At 42.2% G+C, this 14,732-nt stretch overlaps 1 protein-coding gene across 12 annotated transcripts in view; it reads right to left on the reverse strand.

Annotated features, from left to right (window-relative positions):
- Ldb2 (LIM domain binding 2) overlaps positions 1–13,324 on the reverse strand; it is a 345,475-nt gene extending 332,151 nt beyond the window's left edge. For 6 of the 12 annotated variants that reach the window (XM_028865852.2, XM_028865851.2, XM_028865858.2 and 3 more), the window contains exon 1: positions 12,952–13,324. In XM_028865852.2, the coding sequence (XP_028721685.1) occupies positions 12,952–13,083 (132 nt within the window). In that variant the 5' untranslated portion in view covers positions 13,084–13,324. The remainder of the gene's footprint in view (positions 1–12,951) is intronic. The other 6 variants (XM_037209015.1, XM_028865860.2, XM_028865857.2 and 3 more) reach the window with 4 other exon arrangements.
- Positions 13,325–14,732: the final 1,408 nt, after the last annotated feature.

The following is a 14,732-nucleotide window of genomic DNA, read 5'->3' on the forward strand; positions in this document are numbered from 1 at the left end:
GATAGCCCCTTTTACAGAAGGGAAAACCAAGTCACAGCAAAGGAAAGTCATAGTGCCAGAGCTCTGCTTGCACTTTTACTAGTGAAGCCCGTCTTATCATTTCTAAAGCATAAAGAGCAGCAACAGCCCTGGGTGGGCATGCCAACACTTCTATACTCTACCCTTGACTTTCTACCCAGAATCAGTTCTTACCACTTTCAACAACCCACCTGCCACACACACACACACACACACACACACACACACACACACACACACACACACTTACACCCTAAGCCCTACTATGCCCAAAGCTCCACTCTTCAAACATAACATCACCTTTCAAGGGTCAATTTCCTTGCATTTGCTGTTCCTTCTACCTAAGGCACCCTCTGAAACATCCTTTCTGAATTGGCAAATTCCCTTGCGTCCTTCAAGAACTTCCTTCTTGATAAACAATTACTGTGTCCCTGCTAAGTTCCTATGAAACAGGAACACTGCCCTCTCCATCTCTGGCCCAGGAGCAGCACACTGAGAATATGTAGCATATCTATCAAATGGAAAACTACAGTAAGTGTAGCTAATGTTCTTTGTGATACAAGAGTTGTGCTAAATACTTTGTAAAATTTATCTCAGACAGTCTTCATAACCTGGAGGCATAGTTCTACCATCACTAACTATTACCCACGAGGACAATCAAGACAAAGAGAGGTTACATTAACTTACCTTAGGTTGTTCAACCACTAAACAAAGAAATAAATTGGCATGGCTTCAGAAGTTAAGTACTTAATGCAAACGCCACGGTAGGTGTGATACAACTGACCATTTCCGTGTCGTAGATACACAAAGCTTGAGGCTGCTTTACAGCATACATATTGCCTACAGGAAAACAGTGATAATTCAGAAACTAATTACAAAATGGTAGCCCCTGTGAAATGTGCCTTTAAAAAATGGTTGGCATTGGACACAGCCAATATCAATTGCTGTGGGGAGGAACAGGAGCATGAATAAGCTAGTACCTGACCCCAAGGATCCCTTCGATCCTGTGAGGACAATAAAACAGCACTGCATACACCTCCTGACATAGCCCAATTTGGAAGCAACTCTTTCTCCTTGAATCAAAAAGATGTCCTTCAAACAGAATCATAAATTAACGCACTACACCCAGACTAGCCAGTTCTAGATCAACACTGACTCTTAACATTAATTTCAGCTCCCTCTTTCCAATGAATCGTGCGAAAGTCTTTTGATTTACGGACCTTTGTGTGAGGCTGTCTGCCTCTTCACTTAGAAATAATACAAAAGAAAGAAATGCAGGGGGGAAATAGCATCCGTCCACAAATGGGGAGGGGAAGTCAGCCTTAAAAAGGACCAAACCCCTGGGTTCAGGGTCTCTGGCTAGCATTAAATGGTACTGGAAATCACAGCTTCCAGCTAATTCCTTTACACTTGCATTCCTTCATATTGCTGGGGAGAATGCTGATTGCTATGAATATCGAACTAATTGAATACAAACTACAGTAAAAGGGACCAAATAATTGTGTGTGTGTGTGTGTGTGTGTACACATGTGTCCCTGTGTTTTTAATTATAAAACACAATAAACAGAAGCCTGAATAATTCAGACAACTAGAATTACATCTTAGAAGTTTAAAGACAAGGTAAAAAAATGTTCATTATTTTACCTAAAAGAGTTGGAGTCAAAAAGATGCTCATGGCCTGTGAGATGGCTCAGCAGGTAAACATGCCTGATAGCAAGCTTGACAACCTGAGTTCGATCCCCATGACCCACATGGTGGAAAGAGAGCTGGCTGCCTCCATTTGTCCTCTGACCTCCACAGGCGCGTGTGGTACAAATTCATCTGTATATATACACAAATCAACAAAACATCTAACACAAAAGTTAAAGAAGAAAAGAATACTCAAATGTGTTCACAAGCAAGTAAAATTGTATATGTATGACTATGTATGGATGCTTTAAATCCAACAGCCAAAATGTTAGCAGCAATCTTTGCATGGTAAAATTAAAAAGGGTATGTATTTACTATATCATCATAGTTGTATTTTACAAATACTTTACAATGACAACGTACGGATGCTTTTCACATCTAAAAGTACATATTTGAAAGTGCATGCAATGACATTTAAAATAAATTGGCAAAGAAAATAATCTTAGATTAAAACACAGAGACTTATTTGTCCATGTTTTAGCATCAACAGCTTCATATTATGGGGCACAACTACTTTTGAGGTGTTTGGAAAGCTAGAAAAAGAGAGAAAAGAAGCTTGGTGAGTCCAGGGTTTTGTGAGATCCCAGGACACACTGGGGGCTGGCAAGAGGCTCAGTGCAGGACAATTCTAGTTTCTAGGGTGAGGTCTTGCAAAACCTGATAGGGCTTCTCAGTTGACCTCAAAACCGTCAGGGAAACCCTACCTATGTCTGGACTTCAGAATCAGAAGCTTGGAGTAGACAACCTCTAACAACTATTCCGGTTCAGAAAGCCCAAGATTCACTAACTTGAAAACGATAGTTTTTGCCAAATCAGAGCCTTTAAACGCCGGTAATATATACAATTGCTTCACTCCAGTCCTTAGTAAGAAGTTCCGGCCAACTGCAAGTTAATCATGGTTAAGATGAGAAGGCAGAAGAATGGATGCTTTCTTTTGTGTGCTGCCAAGTGGTCTGCCTGGTTTATTGGTTTAGCTTTTGCTTGTCTATACAACTTTTCAGTATCACAATACAATCCTCATGAGTCCTAATAAGTGACCTACATTGGCAAGGAAATTTTAACAATATCTGTCCCCTCTAGAGAGTGAACAAGCAAGAGAGAGACAGAGACAGAGACAGAGACAGAGAGACTGAGAGAGAGAGACCGAAAGAATGTAATCTACAAATAATTTGATATATTCTAACTAGGCAATATATATTTACAGAAAGTATGAACAGTTATTTATTAACACAGAACTTTAATAAAAAATCACAAGTGCCTGATGAATGAAGTATTGGAAAATATATGTCATGTAGACTTCACTATAAACAGTTGAGGAGACTCCACTGTGAAATCTAGGGGACAGGTAAGCACGATGCTGTGATTTAAAGGAAAGCAGGGACAGGTGCCATGAGTACAGAGAACCTGATCCCTCTGTCCAGATGGAGACTGCACAGAGCAGCTTGGTGCATCCCTGAAGTACCATGTGCATGTCTACTGTGAACATGATTTAGTGGGAAAGCAATTATCATTCTAGACACACAGGGGTGCCTCTGGACACCTAGTACTGACCTAGCTCCTTTGAGTAGCCAGCATAGGCTGCATACTGGGAGGTGTTCCTGTTCAGAAGAAATGGTCCATCGAGGCCAGCAGAACTGGGCTCCCCAGCCCTCTCTTGGCATTGCTGCTTAGACAGCCCCACATAGGCAGTGGTGAAAAGGATCACATCAATGTTCAGTTGTCCCCACTGAGTTCTTAGATGAAGTGAACCCCAACCACAATCTTTTCCCAATGGGATGGAGTGCACATGATCTCATATAACATTTAATACTTAGCCATGGCTATTCTAAGGGATAATCATGATCCAGGGCTCGGGGGAGATATGGGCACCGTATCAAGTCATCACTCTTCATGACTTTGTCACATGACAGTAGATTGTTACTGTGTCATCATTACTATGCAATCAGGAAGAGCCCTAAGAGAAAAATTACATACATAGAGGGCACCAAAAAACACGCGGTGGGGGATGTCACAGTAGGTTCTGTTCACTAAGTTAGGTGAGGATAGGAAGCTGAATTTTGCACTGCTCACAGCACTGAACTTCCTGAAAGAGCAGAGAACAGGTACGTCACTGCAATCACCATAGTTCTATTGAACACCTATTCCATAGGAGGCATGTTACAAACATCTGTCATTCGTAGTGTACAAGTCAGTCTAAGAAACCACAACCCAGAAAAGTTATGGAATTTCCCCACGATTTCACACCAAGTAGGAGATAGACACAAGGCTTGGGGCTGAATCTGTTTCATTGTAAGCAATATTGATGTTGGAGTCTCTCTTTTCCAAGAAATGGGAAAAGGTCTGGTGGCAAAATAAAAATAATAATTATCATCATCATCATTGTCGTCTTCATCTATTATGCTGTCCTCACCATAAGCTACACATATACAAAAATGCTGAACGCCACTATGACTAGGATAAGCATCCCCACTAAACACACACCATATATATATATATATATGTTAGCAAATATAGTGTTAATATAGATCACAACACCATAAACTGATGTGATCATCCATATTTTCTGTTGTGCAAATCACTTCAGGTAAGTTCTTTGGTGGCCCTCGAAGAAAGTTCTACAAATGCAAAATGATGTAGGAAAAGCAATCTCTATGGGTCTTAGACAGATCCTGAGAGAGGAGGAGAAAAGGAGATAGAAAGAGGGGGGAAGGGGGGAAGGAGGGGAGGAGAGTGGAAGAGGGAGGAGAGGGAGAGTGGAGGAGGGGGGAAGATCATAAGTGAGGAAGAAAGGGTGAGGAAGAGAGGGGGAGGGGGAGATTGGGAGAAAGTCACGGACATATCAAGTAAGACCTCTAGGATCACTAACATTATTTTTAATCAGATGTCAGAAGATTCACGACAGATTCACACCACCCAGGCTCACAGAGACAGATCTCTTTTCTCAGATTGTCATGTTCTACAGGCGGCAATGTCTCCCTGGTTGATAGGCCTCACAGAGTTGTCTCCAACTGGAACTGCAGGCAACCGAATTGTGTAAGAGTATGGGCAAATGCCGTGTCACCCTAAACAGTAGCAAAACAATGTAATTTCCTTCATCAACATGTCATCCACATGCAGAGGGGACAGGCAAGATGACTAACAGGACAACTATGTCCCTGCCCTCACAGAGCTTCTTATACTCTTCATGACAGGCAAAAATTGAGGATGCAAAGAAGACACCAGTATCCCTGTAGATGGACCAATCCATTGGATAACCTCATACCTCGGAGTATGAAATCAGCACAAATTTGATTGCATTTTTTTGGTTTGTTTAAGTGTGGGAACAGGAGTTGAGGGGGGGGGGGAATGAGGAGATGGATGTGGGAGGAGTTGAGAAGAGAGTAGGAATTGGATATGATCAAAAGACATTATGTGAAATTCCCAAAGAATGAATAAAACTATGAAGATGATAAAGAAGAGGAGGCAGAAGCAAAGCAGCAGCAAATACCTGCTTACAAAGATTCCTGTGAAGCAAACCAAGAGAACGTGTGAGAGGGAGAGTGACCAGAATGACCCTATCTTGAGGGAAATTGAGGAACACCTCTCTGGGAAGGCGACACTTGAGTTAATCATCAGAGGTCCTATACACTGAGACTTTTGCCCTTCCTGTTCGTGTGTTTGTTTGTTTGTTTGTTTGTGATACAAAACTGATCTCCTGTAAAGAAGACCAGGACACTGGCGAATTCTAACCTAGATTAGGTTTCCCATAATGATGTGTTATTCTAGAGGAGGCTGGTGGTGGCTGAGTCCCCAGCAAAGGGCAAAGGCTGAGATGAGACCCTGAGCAACTGTCAAATTAACAGATCAAAGAGCAGGCCCTCTGGACAAGGAAGGGAATGGAGAGGTTGGTCTTAAAGCTGGAGTAGGCTCTCAGAAGCCTCTGATGGCTGAGGGGGGAAACACCAAATATAGCACCTGGGCTTTGTATGAAGAAGGGATTGTATGCTGGAGTGGAAGCCAGCCGGAAACACAGGCTATCTGACTCTAGAAAAGTGGCCATGGAGACCATGACATCACCAGGGCAAGGAAGACCAGCCTTCAGAAGGGTCTGTCCACTCTCTAATCCTCTGCTTTCTCTTTTTAATTGGAAGGCTGACACTTCAAAGGAGGAGGATGGAATGTCATGGGGTAATAAAATGCAGGCTGTTGCTGCAGATCCCCTAGGAGGATGTGGGCAGCCAAGGTAGGCACAGCCAGAACAGAGCTCTACCTGCCTGTGTAAATGTGAGAAGTCGGAAGGTCCAGCCCCTCAAGATTCTAGGATGTTCCTGTGGGGACTTATGCAGCCTTATCTCTTAAGGGAGAACCAGTATGCATGCATGCCAGGCACAGGAGAGGATCAAAGGAGGAGATCTATCTTATCTCCAGTCAGAGGCAGGCATCTGTGCAGACTGTGGTCTCTATGGTGGCCAGAGTGGGCTGCAAGCTTGGGAAGGAAACCTCTTCTCCCCCAGAGAACTATAGACATTAGCAGGAGACACCCTGGCTACAGTTTTGGAATGGGTTGGATAGTATAAAAAGAAACTCAAACATAGGAGTTGTTGCTCTTATTCCTCTCCTATTCGGAACTGATTATCTGCAAAGGAAGCCCTTTCTATGCCAAATTTGAATTCCAATTTAATCTCCTAATACATATATTGGCTCCTCTTGCCAGCTGAGAAACCATCAAAACTGGAATCCTGTCTTTTCTCATTCTTCTACTGTTTAAATTAACCCAGAGTGGGGCCTGGTGGGGCATGCCTGTAATCTCAGCACTCAGGAAGCTGAAACAGGAAAACAGATCCAAGTTCAAGGTCAACCCAACTCTACATAATGAGTAGCAGGCCACTCAGAGCTACACATTAAGACACTGTCCCCAAAAGCACAATGTACAAACAAAAAAGACAACCCAAATATCAGCATTAACCATCAACCACTAGAGAGAAAAGTAGATACATTTCAAGTAAAAAAAAAAAATATATAAAAAATAAAACTACTGAGTGTCCATACAGTTTCAGAGACCCTTCTGGTACAATGAACTCGTCAAGTATTTTTCTATAGGGCATATGATTCAGAGTCTTTCTCAATAACAAAGGTATATTTTCCATTCCTGACCTTTCAGATAGTTTCCTAGAATCTTGTTCTTCATATCAGAGTCATGTATGTCATATGTAGTAGCTACTCCCTAAGCCACCTCTGTAAGTCAACACATCCTGGGATAAAATATTGGCATTAAAAAGTTTGTGCAGCTGAAATGAGACTCCTGCTGGTAGATCTTATTTCTAGAGGTGCTGTGGCAGAGAGGAAGGAACTCTGAAGCTGAGCGCAGTCACCTGGGTCACCTAACACAAATGGTTTAAACACCCAGTTTACTTCTCAGTGGAAATAGAGCAGTTAGCACCTACCTCACCAAGGACTGTCCCCAGCAGGGTAAACACACCACAAATGACAATAATAATCCTTCCAGCTTTCTTTCAGGATGTCCCTTTCTGCCCATAGACACCCATGACATGTTCCTACAAATCCATTATGGTGCCTCACAATGCTGGTACATCTCTAAGTCTCCTTCCATCTCCCAGTCACAAGCTTCTAAAGGGTAGAAAAAGTCTCAATTCTCTCTGTGTTTCCAGAGCCTGATGTTGTCACTGTCTGAAATATGGGAATTCTTTGAAGGAATAACTGAATTTTGAGTATTCAGATTTGCCTATGTTCTGATGGATGCTGCCAGAATTTACATTAAAAAAAAAAAATAACGCTAGGTGATGATGGTGCATGCCTTTGATACCAGCATCCAGAGGCAGAGGCAGTTGGATCTCTGAGTTCGAGGCCAGCCTGGTCTACAGAGTGAGTTCCAGGACAGTCAAGGCTACACGGAGAAGCCCTGTCTTAAAAGAAAAACAAAGCAACAACAACAAAAACAAAACTCTAGTTTCAAACAAATAAAAAGCAAAACAAAAAGAAAATGTCATAGCTACAAAAAGGGGATGTTGTAGCTGTTTGGTTTATGTTTTGTTTGCTTACTCCCCAAAGGGGTGCTCTGTCCTCCTTCTGAAAAATAAGTTAATAGGGATGATTGCAATAAAAGGAGACTTACAGCAACATTCTCCACACAATTTAAGTTAATTTCTTTCTGAAAACACAAAAAAGTAAGTGCTCAAATATCTACATCATGTTTAAAGCCTGCTTCATAAATGTGTGTTGATTTCACCTGATAAGAATCTGTGTCGACTGGAGTAGAAAGATTTTCTTCTTCTTCTTCTTGGCTCCCTACAAATAGTTAGTTTGCAGCAATTTTTAATTAAAAACAGTTCCTGTAGTAAGAAAATGGGGTGGGGTGGGGTGGGGGCCCTCAGGAGAAGGAACTAGCCCTGTGGTTTGTGTTTTGAGGCCATGTAGGTGGCTTGAAAAATAAGGAGTTTGGAAGTTCGTATTTTAAAAACTGCACTGTTGGTTTCATTTAACATTTTCAAAATGGCTGATCTCACCAATACCAGTCCCTCCTCAACCCCTCAGCAACCTCCTTCAGAAAATGTGGGCAGTCCCCTTTTGTTACTAAACATTGAAAACCTTTCATACAATATAGCTCAGGGTACTGGCAAATTTTCCCTCTGAGTTCCTAGGAGGAGAGATCACCCAAGTATTTAAACAGTTTTCTTCTTTTCTACCCACCCAAAGTAGCTAATCTTGTGGTGACCAGGTTCCATCAGAATCATCAAGGGTACTGAGCTTTTCTGTGAATAAACATGGTCCTCCGACCTGGAACCCTGTGTCTAAGTATATACCAATGTAGCTGAAATAAAAGAGGGCAAAGCATGCCCCCCTCCCCTCTCACCAATCCCTAGGGAGTCCTAGAGCTGAGCTGAGGAAGAGTGAAAAATAGTAGATTTGAATGTCAAGGTCTTCAAACATTTGGAAGCCTTCATATTAAATCCTGTAAAACTAAACACTATAATTATAATAAAATCCTCTTATGAGCTGCTTTCCATTGTAGTCACAGTTTTCTCATTTGCAATAGGATGTATGATGTTGATTTAAAAAAAACAACAACAACAACATAAGGATAAGATCCGTGCAGTGACAACATGAAAAAAAAAAGAGTTCAAAACACCTTCTTTGTAATGGAAACAGTTTTGGCCATTGGCATTGAAGGAACAAGACGTTGAAAACTTACCTACAGTAACAAGGCATTGTGTAAGTCAGCGCGATGAACTGACTTACATTCTGCAATAATCCAATGTTAGCCAAGTCTCTACTCCAATTCATATTCACTAGGAGCCTCGACAGCACACCTATATTTTCCTTTCACAGTGTAGACTTCAGGATTTTTTTTTTTAATGGCTGTTTTTGTTTTTGTTGTGGCTTTTCACAGAATGAATCCTGAAGTCTTTAGGAGATATTTTTAATGTCCTATCTGATTGGAGTCTCTGCACCACGTTAAACTATATAACTCTGCAGTCGTGTTGTTCCAAAAGAAATTTGCACAGTGTAACCATTCAAATAAATGGATTTTGAAAGACATGGGGGTCAATGTATGGCAGAGTGCTAAACAGAAAATGTAACCCTTTCTCGGCTGCTCATGAAAAACAGTGACACAGAGCTCAAAGTTTCTCTTAATTTAGTTTTAGAGTGAGGCAACTTGACGGGTGGCGGTGGGGCGGGGACTTCCCACGTTTATCCAAATCTCCTAAGATGTTAGTGTGGCCAAGAGATTTTATTTCCTAGCATAGGCATCCACAGGTAAAATAGATGTGAGCACTTGTTGTTTACATTGTAATGAGCTCGCATTCCCTCCCAAAGAGGTTAGGTCCAATTTCTTAAACTTTTGCTTGACCACAAAGATTAGGGAGCTAAATGACCCCATGATAATAGAATAAACATGGGGGAGATGAGGTGAGGCCTTGCAGAGACAGATGCCCACAGCAACTATAGCTCCTCAGGGGGTCCGGGGCCCCTCACAGATACAGAGCTGTCATTGTAATTTCAATGACAAGCTTCTGGAGTTCTCTCTACCCGCTCTTTTATCTCCAGGAAGCCCAGGTTGCTAGTCAGCAAATGTTAATTGAAGACCTACTTAGTCCAGCAGTGGCTTGCTATCCCAGCGGCGCCAGCTCTACAAGCCTGGCAGGACTCAGGCTTTCAAGTTTTCTACAGGAAGAGCTGATTCTTTCACTACTTTTTGTAAGTTTGAGCTAAACACCACTCACAGAACACGACGTCTGCAGGCTTCACTCTGTTTCTTAAGACTTTCTCAGATTAAGGCATAACCATTTTGAGTTTTCAAATTGAAGGGAAATGGCAGGGAAATCCAGACTCCAGGCCAGCTAGTTACTAAGTGACAGGAACAAGCTCGAAGTAGGATCAACTCTCAACCCAATGCTCTTTAAACCAATACTACCCAGTGTCTGAAATGTCCACAGGCGAATAGGCGAATATTCTGGGGTCAATAACTCAAGGGGGAATGAACAATGTCAGGATTCTGTACTAGTTTATCACCAGTTCATTTCCTTTTTCTTCCCCTCAACTTTAATAGAGTGCTAAGTACATGTTCAAAAGAGAATACAAAGTTGAGAAAGAAAGAGAGAGAGAGAGAGAGAGAGAGAGAGAGAGAGAGAGATCAGGAGCTAATAAAATAGTACTGTACCATGCGTATAAGATTGAGAGAGGCAAGAGACAGTGTGAGAGGAGATGCTAATGATTGTATGTACTGGCTAAATTCAAAAAGTGATCACTCAACAATCTATTTAATTTGTGTGTGAGCAGACAAGTCATTCTAGCAGTATGTGTGACTATAACCAGTTCCTCTTTAGGTTGCAGGACAACTGAATTATAAATAACCACCATTGGTAAAGCTATCTGTAGCTTTTTTATGCAAAGTTATTTTTTCTCTAACTACATATTATTATCAAATTTTAATATTTAATGTGAATACTTAGATAGACATATATATTAGAAGCAATTAATGATTATTATTCTTTTTTATATGATAGGAAAACAAATTTCTTGTACTGAGACAAGGTGTCAATGTAATTCTGTGGATAATTACTTTAAAAAGACTTAATAAGAGGGTACATGTATGGAGGTTAGTTCCAGAACACACTGAAAAATAGTTTGCAGCACATTGTTGTCAGGATGAATTAAAAATTCAAAGATTTGTCAAAGCAAGCTTGCCTTTCCCAGTTCTTCAGCTCTACTAAGAGCAAAATCTTTCAGAGTCATAGTCTGTAATTCAAAAGTTGGAAGTTCCTGGGTTTAGCTCTCAAGAAAGATTAATGCATCATTTTGGGAAAGCATTCTACTAATGGCTCACTTTCCAAACATCTCAAACATGAAACATCTTCCATCTTAGGGATTTGTATGGAGACCAGTGTGGAAGGGAGGTCTCCAGCTCAAAGCTAGCTACTCGGGCTGTGGGAGGGTTCAGAGGCACTCAGAAGTAAGAATAGCTACCATGCTTCACCCACAGGAGGATGAAAGACACTTTCCACAAGGCCTCAACAACTTTCTAAGTCAACTGGACACAGGCTCTCTTTAAATCCTGTGTTCAAGAATTAAGCGATCATGGCCTACAGTCTCTTCAATTTTTTTTTTTTTTAGAAATAATCATACTTAGCAAAAAGTTGTTCTTTCTTAATCCAAGTTTTATTGCAATTACTGGGTGCCTCAATTGTAAGACATTCCCAATTCTCCCAATTCTGAAAGCAGCCTTTGCCAACAGATAGCTTAGACAGGGACCGAAGATTCCAACACACTGCTACAAAGATGGAAATTGAAGATACAAACTGTAACACACATACAAAGCAACACACTAAAGGCACACACACACACACACACACACACACAAAATCCTGTTTACTGCCAAGAACTCGGCATGCTAAACATAAGAGTTTACACTGTACAGGAGCTTCTGGCTTCTAGAAAGAGTCACAGTGCCAGCAATTATATTTAACATCCATGGTGCATTAACATATAAAGAAAATAACAGTGATAAAGACAACCAGGCTTTTAAAAAAACACAAGCTCTTGTCCAGCAGTTAGCCAATCAGAAAGCAGGTCACATCTTGTTAGCCCTATTCAATACATTAAACATCAGGAATTCTCTATGGCTCCGCAGACAATTCAAAGCAAGTGTGTTTTATTTTATCATATAAACTTATTTGAACCCTTTCCCAGAGTTAAAAGTCAACCTTCAATCTAAATACCTACCAAAGCTATTCCCCCAACACCTCTGGGGCATGATTCTTCTGGGTGTTTGGACTCTGCAGAGAAAACTCAATTCCCAGACTTCTACTTCCTCAAGAGACTTTGACACACCTACAATAAACACCAACACCGAGTCCCAACTTACAGGCAGATGAGCACAAGGCAGCACCCTTTGCCCCTCAACCAGCCCAGAGAAAAATTAAATATTTAAATTGTGAGCAAGAAGTCTGGAGTTTTGCATTGGGAAAGTTCTGAAGAAGTCCTGGACTGGCCCACTGCCTGGGAGGCTCTGTCTCCCTCTCTCAGGAGATCACAAATGCCTGAAACTGTTGCTGGCTTGAATGGAGAACCAGCTCCTGTCCCAAGGTAGAGTCTTTGGGAGGCACAACCGTCAGAGAGAAAAGCATAGAACTGTCTTAATCAACCTGTTTCTGAATTTAACACAGAAACAGGCAAACGTGTGTGTGTGTGTGTGTGTGTGTGTGTGTGTGTGTGTGTGTGTGTGTGTGTGTCCCACCCCACCTCCAGGGAGTTCTGAGAAGTAGGCAGGGCTCCTCTCTTGTCCCTTTTACCTCAATTTTAGTCACTTTGAAAAAGTAAGTGCAGGTCAAAACAGACTTCCTTTGGAATTTGCAATTATATGTATATATTATATTACACAGACACACACAGCGAGATGCAAACATTCACAAATCTTTTGCAATTTATATCTCAACAAACAGGACCATCTCTAAGCCTATAAACATCAGAGTTCTAGACAACCTGCATTTCTAGAGACCCCTGCATGTGAACCAAGTGCTGGTTTGTCTATTTCCAGATTCTAAGATTCCGGCAGAAACTGTCCCCGGCTCCAAGAGTTACTGTCCCTGGAAACCCGGCATTCAAACTCGTGCGCTTATTTCCACCTACATGGTAGTAGCTGCTGGGACACTTCCCATAGAATTCAGCCAAGAACCCCAGGAAAAGCCCATGCACAGTTTTTTTTTAAAAAAATCCACAAACACACGCCAAGGTTGAAGAACTTACCTCTGTGCGAGACTGCAGTCTCTTGTTCATCTCATAGATTCGGTACTCTGGCTGTACCATGTATGGTGTATGTCTCCTATAAAATGGGCCGAAAGGAGAAGAATAGAAGGGGTCATGTGGTGTGCTGGACATCTTGCCTGCTTGTCGAAAATCAAGCTTAACAGAGTATCAGGAACGTCCATGCAGAGCACATGGGCTGTGTTCTTCACAGTACAAAGTAGACGCACGCACACACGCTCACACACACACAGAGGCAGGCAGGCAGGCAGGCTGAACACACTGGCTGGGAAGTGCTGTGGGAGCCCTCTATAGCGAGAGAGGAGAGGGAGCGAGGAGGGAGGGAGGGAGGGAGCGCGGGAGGGGAGGGAGCGCTGGAGCTCAGAGAGGGAGAGAGCGGAGGTTGGAGGTTGGGAGGGAGGAAGGGAGGAAAGGAAGGAGGAAAGGAGGAGGGAGAAGGGGGAGAGGGAGTTGAGAGAGAGAGAGAGAGAGAGAGAGAGAGAGAGAGAGAGAGAGAGAGAGAGAGAGAGAGAGAAAGCTGGATAGCTAGAGGCACACTGCTTGTTTTTAAAGAAGCAGTTGGTGAAGAGGTCATTTCCTGTCCACACTGTAGACTAGTTCAAAAATATAATTCTCCTCATAGTCTGACAAGAGGTCTAAGGCTGAGTTTTAATTTTTTTCCCTCTAGCCAAGACCTTGCACAGTCTGATTGCTAAGCTTGTTAGCATGGAGGTGGGTTCATCCACTGCCTGAGCCTCTCGCCCCTGACAAGCCACACTGTGGTAATGTATCAGAAATAGGATGACTCTCAAACACAGCAACCCTGGCACTCTGGTCCCTCTGAGTTGGGCTGGTGATTCACTCCCTTGGGAAGAAGATTCCTCTGGCCTCTCACCTCCCTACAGAGTTTTGGCTGTACCTGCGGTACCTCAGATAGCCAGCTGTGTCTTAGCATTCCCCTCCCCCCTTCCAAACTATCCATATGCCCAGCCCCCTTGCTGTCCTCCCAAAGCTTAGTCAAGCCCTTTTAAAGGTGGTTTTAAGGAGACCTACATTTAGGTTACCTGCACAATCTTAGGAAAAAAACAGTATCACCCCGACCTGAATGTGGGGCCATCTAAAATCCATCCAAGAGGCAATGGGCTTTTATTTCTACAAGAAAAAAAAAAAATTCCAAAAAAGCAGACTGCCAGTAAGATAGAAAAAGCAAAGGAGAAAACTTCCTACAAAAATGACCATGGAAAATTCAGTTGAGTAAGAAATTTCCGGTTGAATGTATTGTCCCCCAAGTAACATGCCCAACTCTTATGGGGATGAGGGCTTTGCCTCCCAAGAATGGCCAAGTCTGTGAATCTTAATTGTGGTATAGAACAAATGGAGGAAACCCCAGATAGCCCATGGGAGGAGAGATTAGCTAAAAGAGTTGGGGGATCTAGAAAAGACCCACTTGTGCTGGCTCTAGGGTTAACCTGATATATGACACTTAAACAAAGCCCAGGTACAAAAAATAGAAATGCACAGAGTTCGTACCTAGCTAAGTCAGTGGTATTAAGGGGGGAGGGGGGACAAAGACCATCAAAAGGCAAGAAAAATGCAAGAAAGACCTGAATGCAAATGTATGCAAATGAGACATTTCTTCTTTTTAATAATCAGATTAATTAACTTTCACCCCAGTCATGGCTTGGGGTATTTTAGAGTCACTAGCCAACAGGGGAATAGGTGTTGTTAATTTACCCCAGGAAAAAATGTCTCCAAATTGCTATCTTGTCAGTCTTGTCTCCCAC

The sequence above is a fragment of the Peromyscus leucopus genome, chromosome 10, assembly GCF_004664715.2.
Source record: "Peromyscus leucopus breed LL Stock chromosome 10, UCI_PerLeu_2.1, whole genome shotgun sequence".
Taxonomy (NCBI): domain Eukaryota; kingdom Metazoa; phylum Chordata; class Mammalia; order Rodentia; family Cricetidae; genus Peromyscus; species Peromyscus leucopus.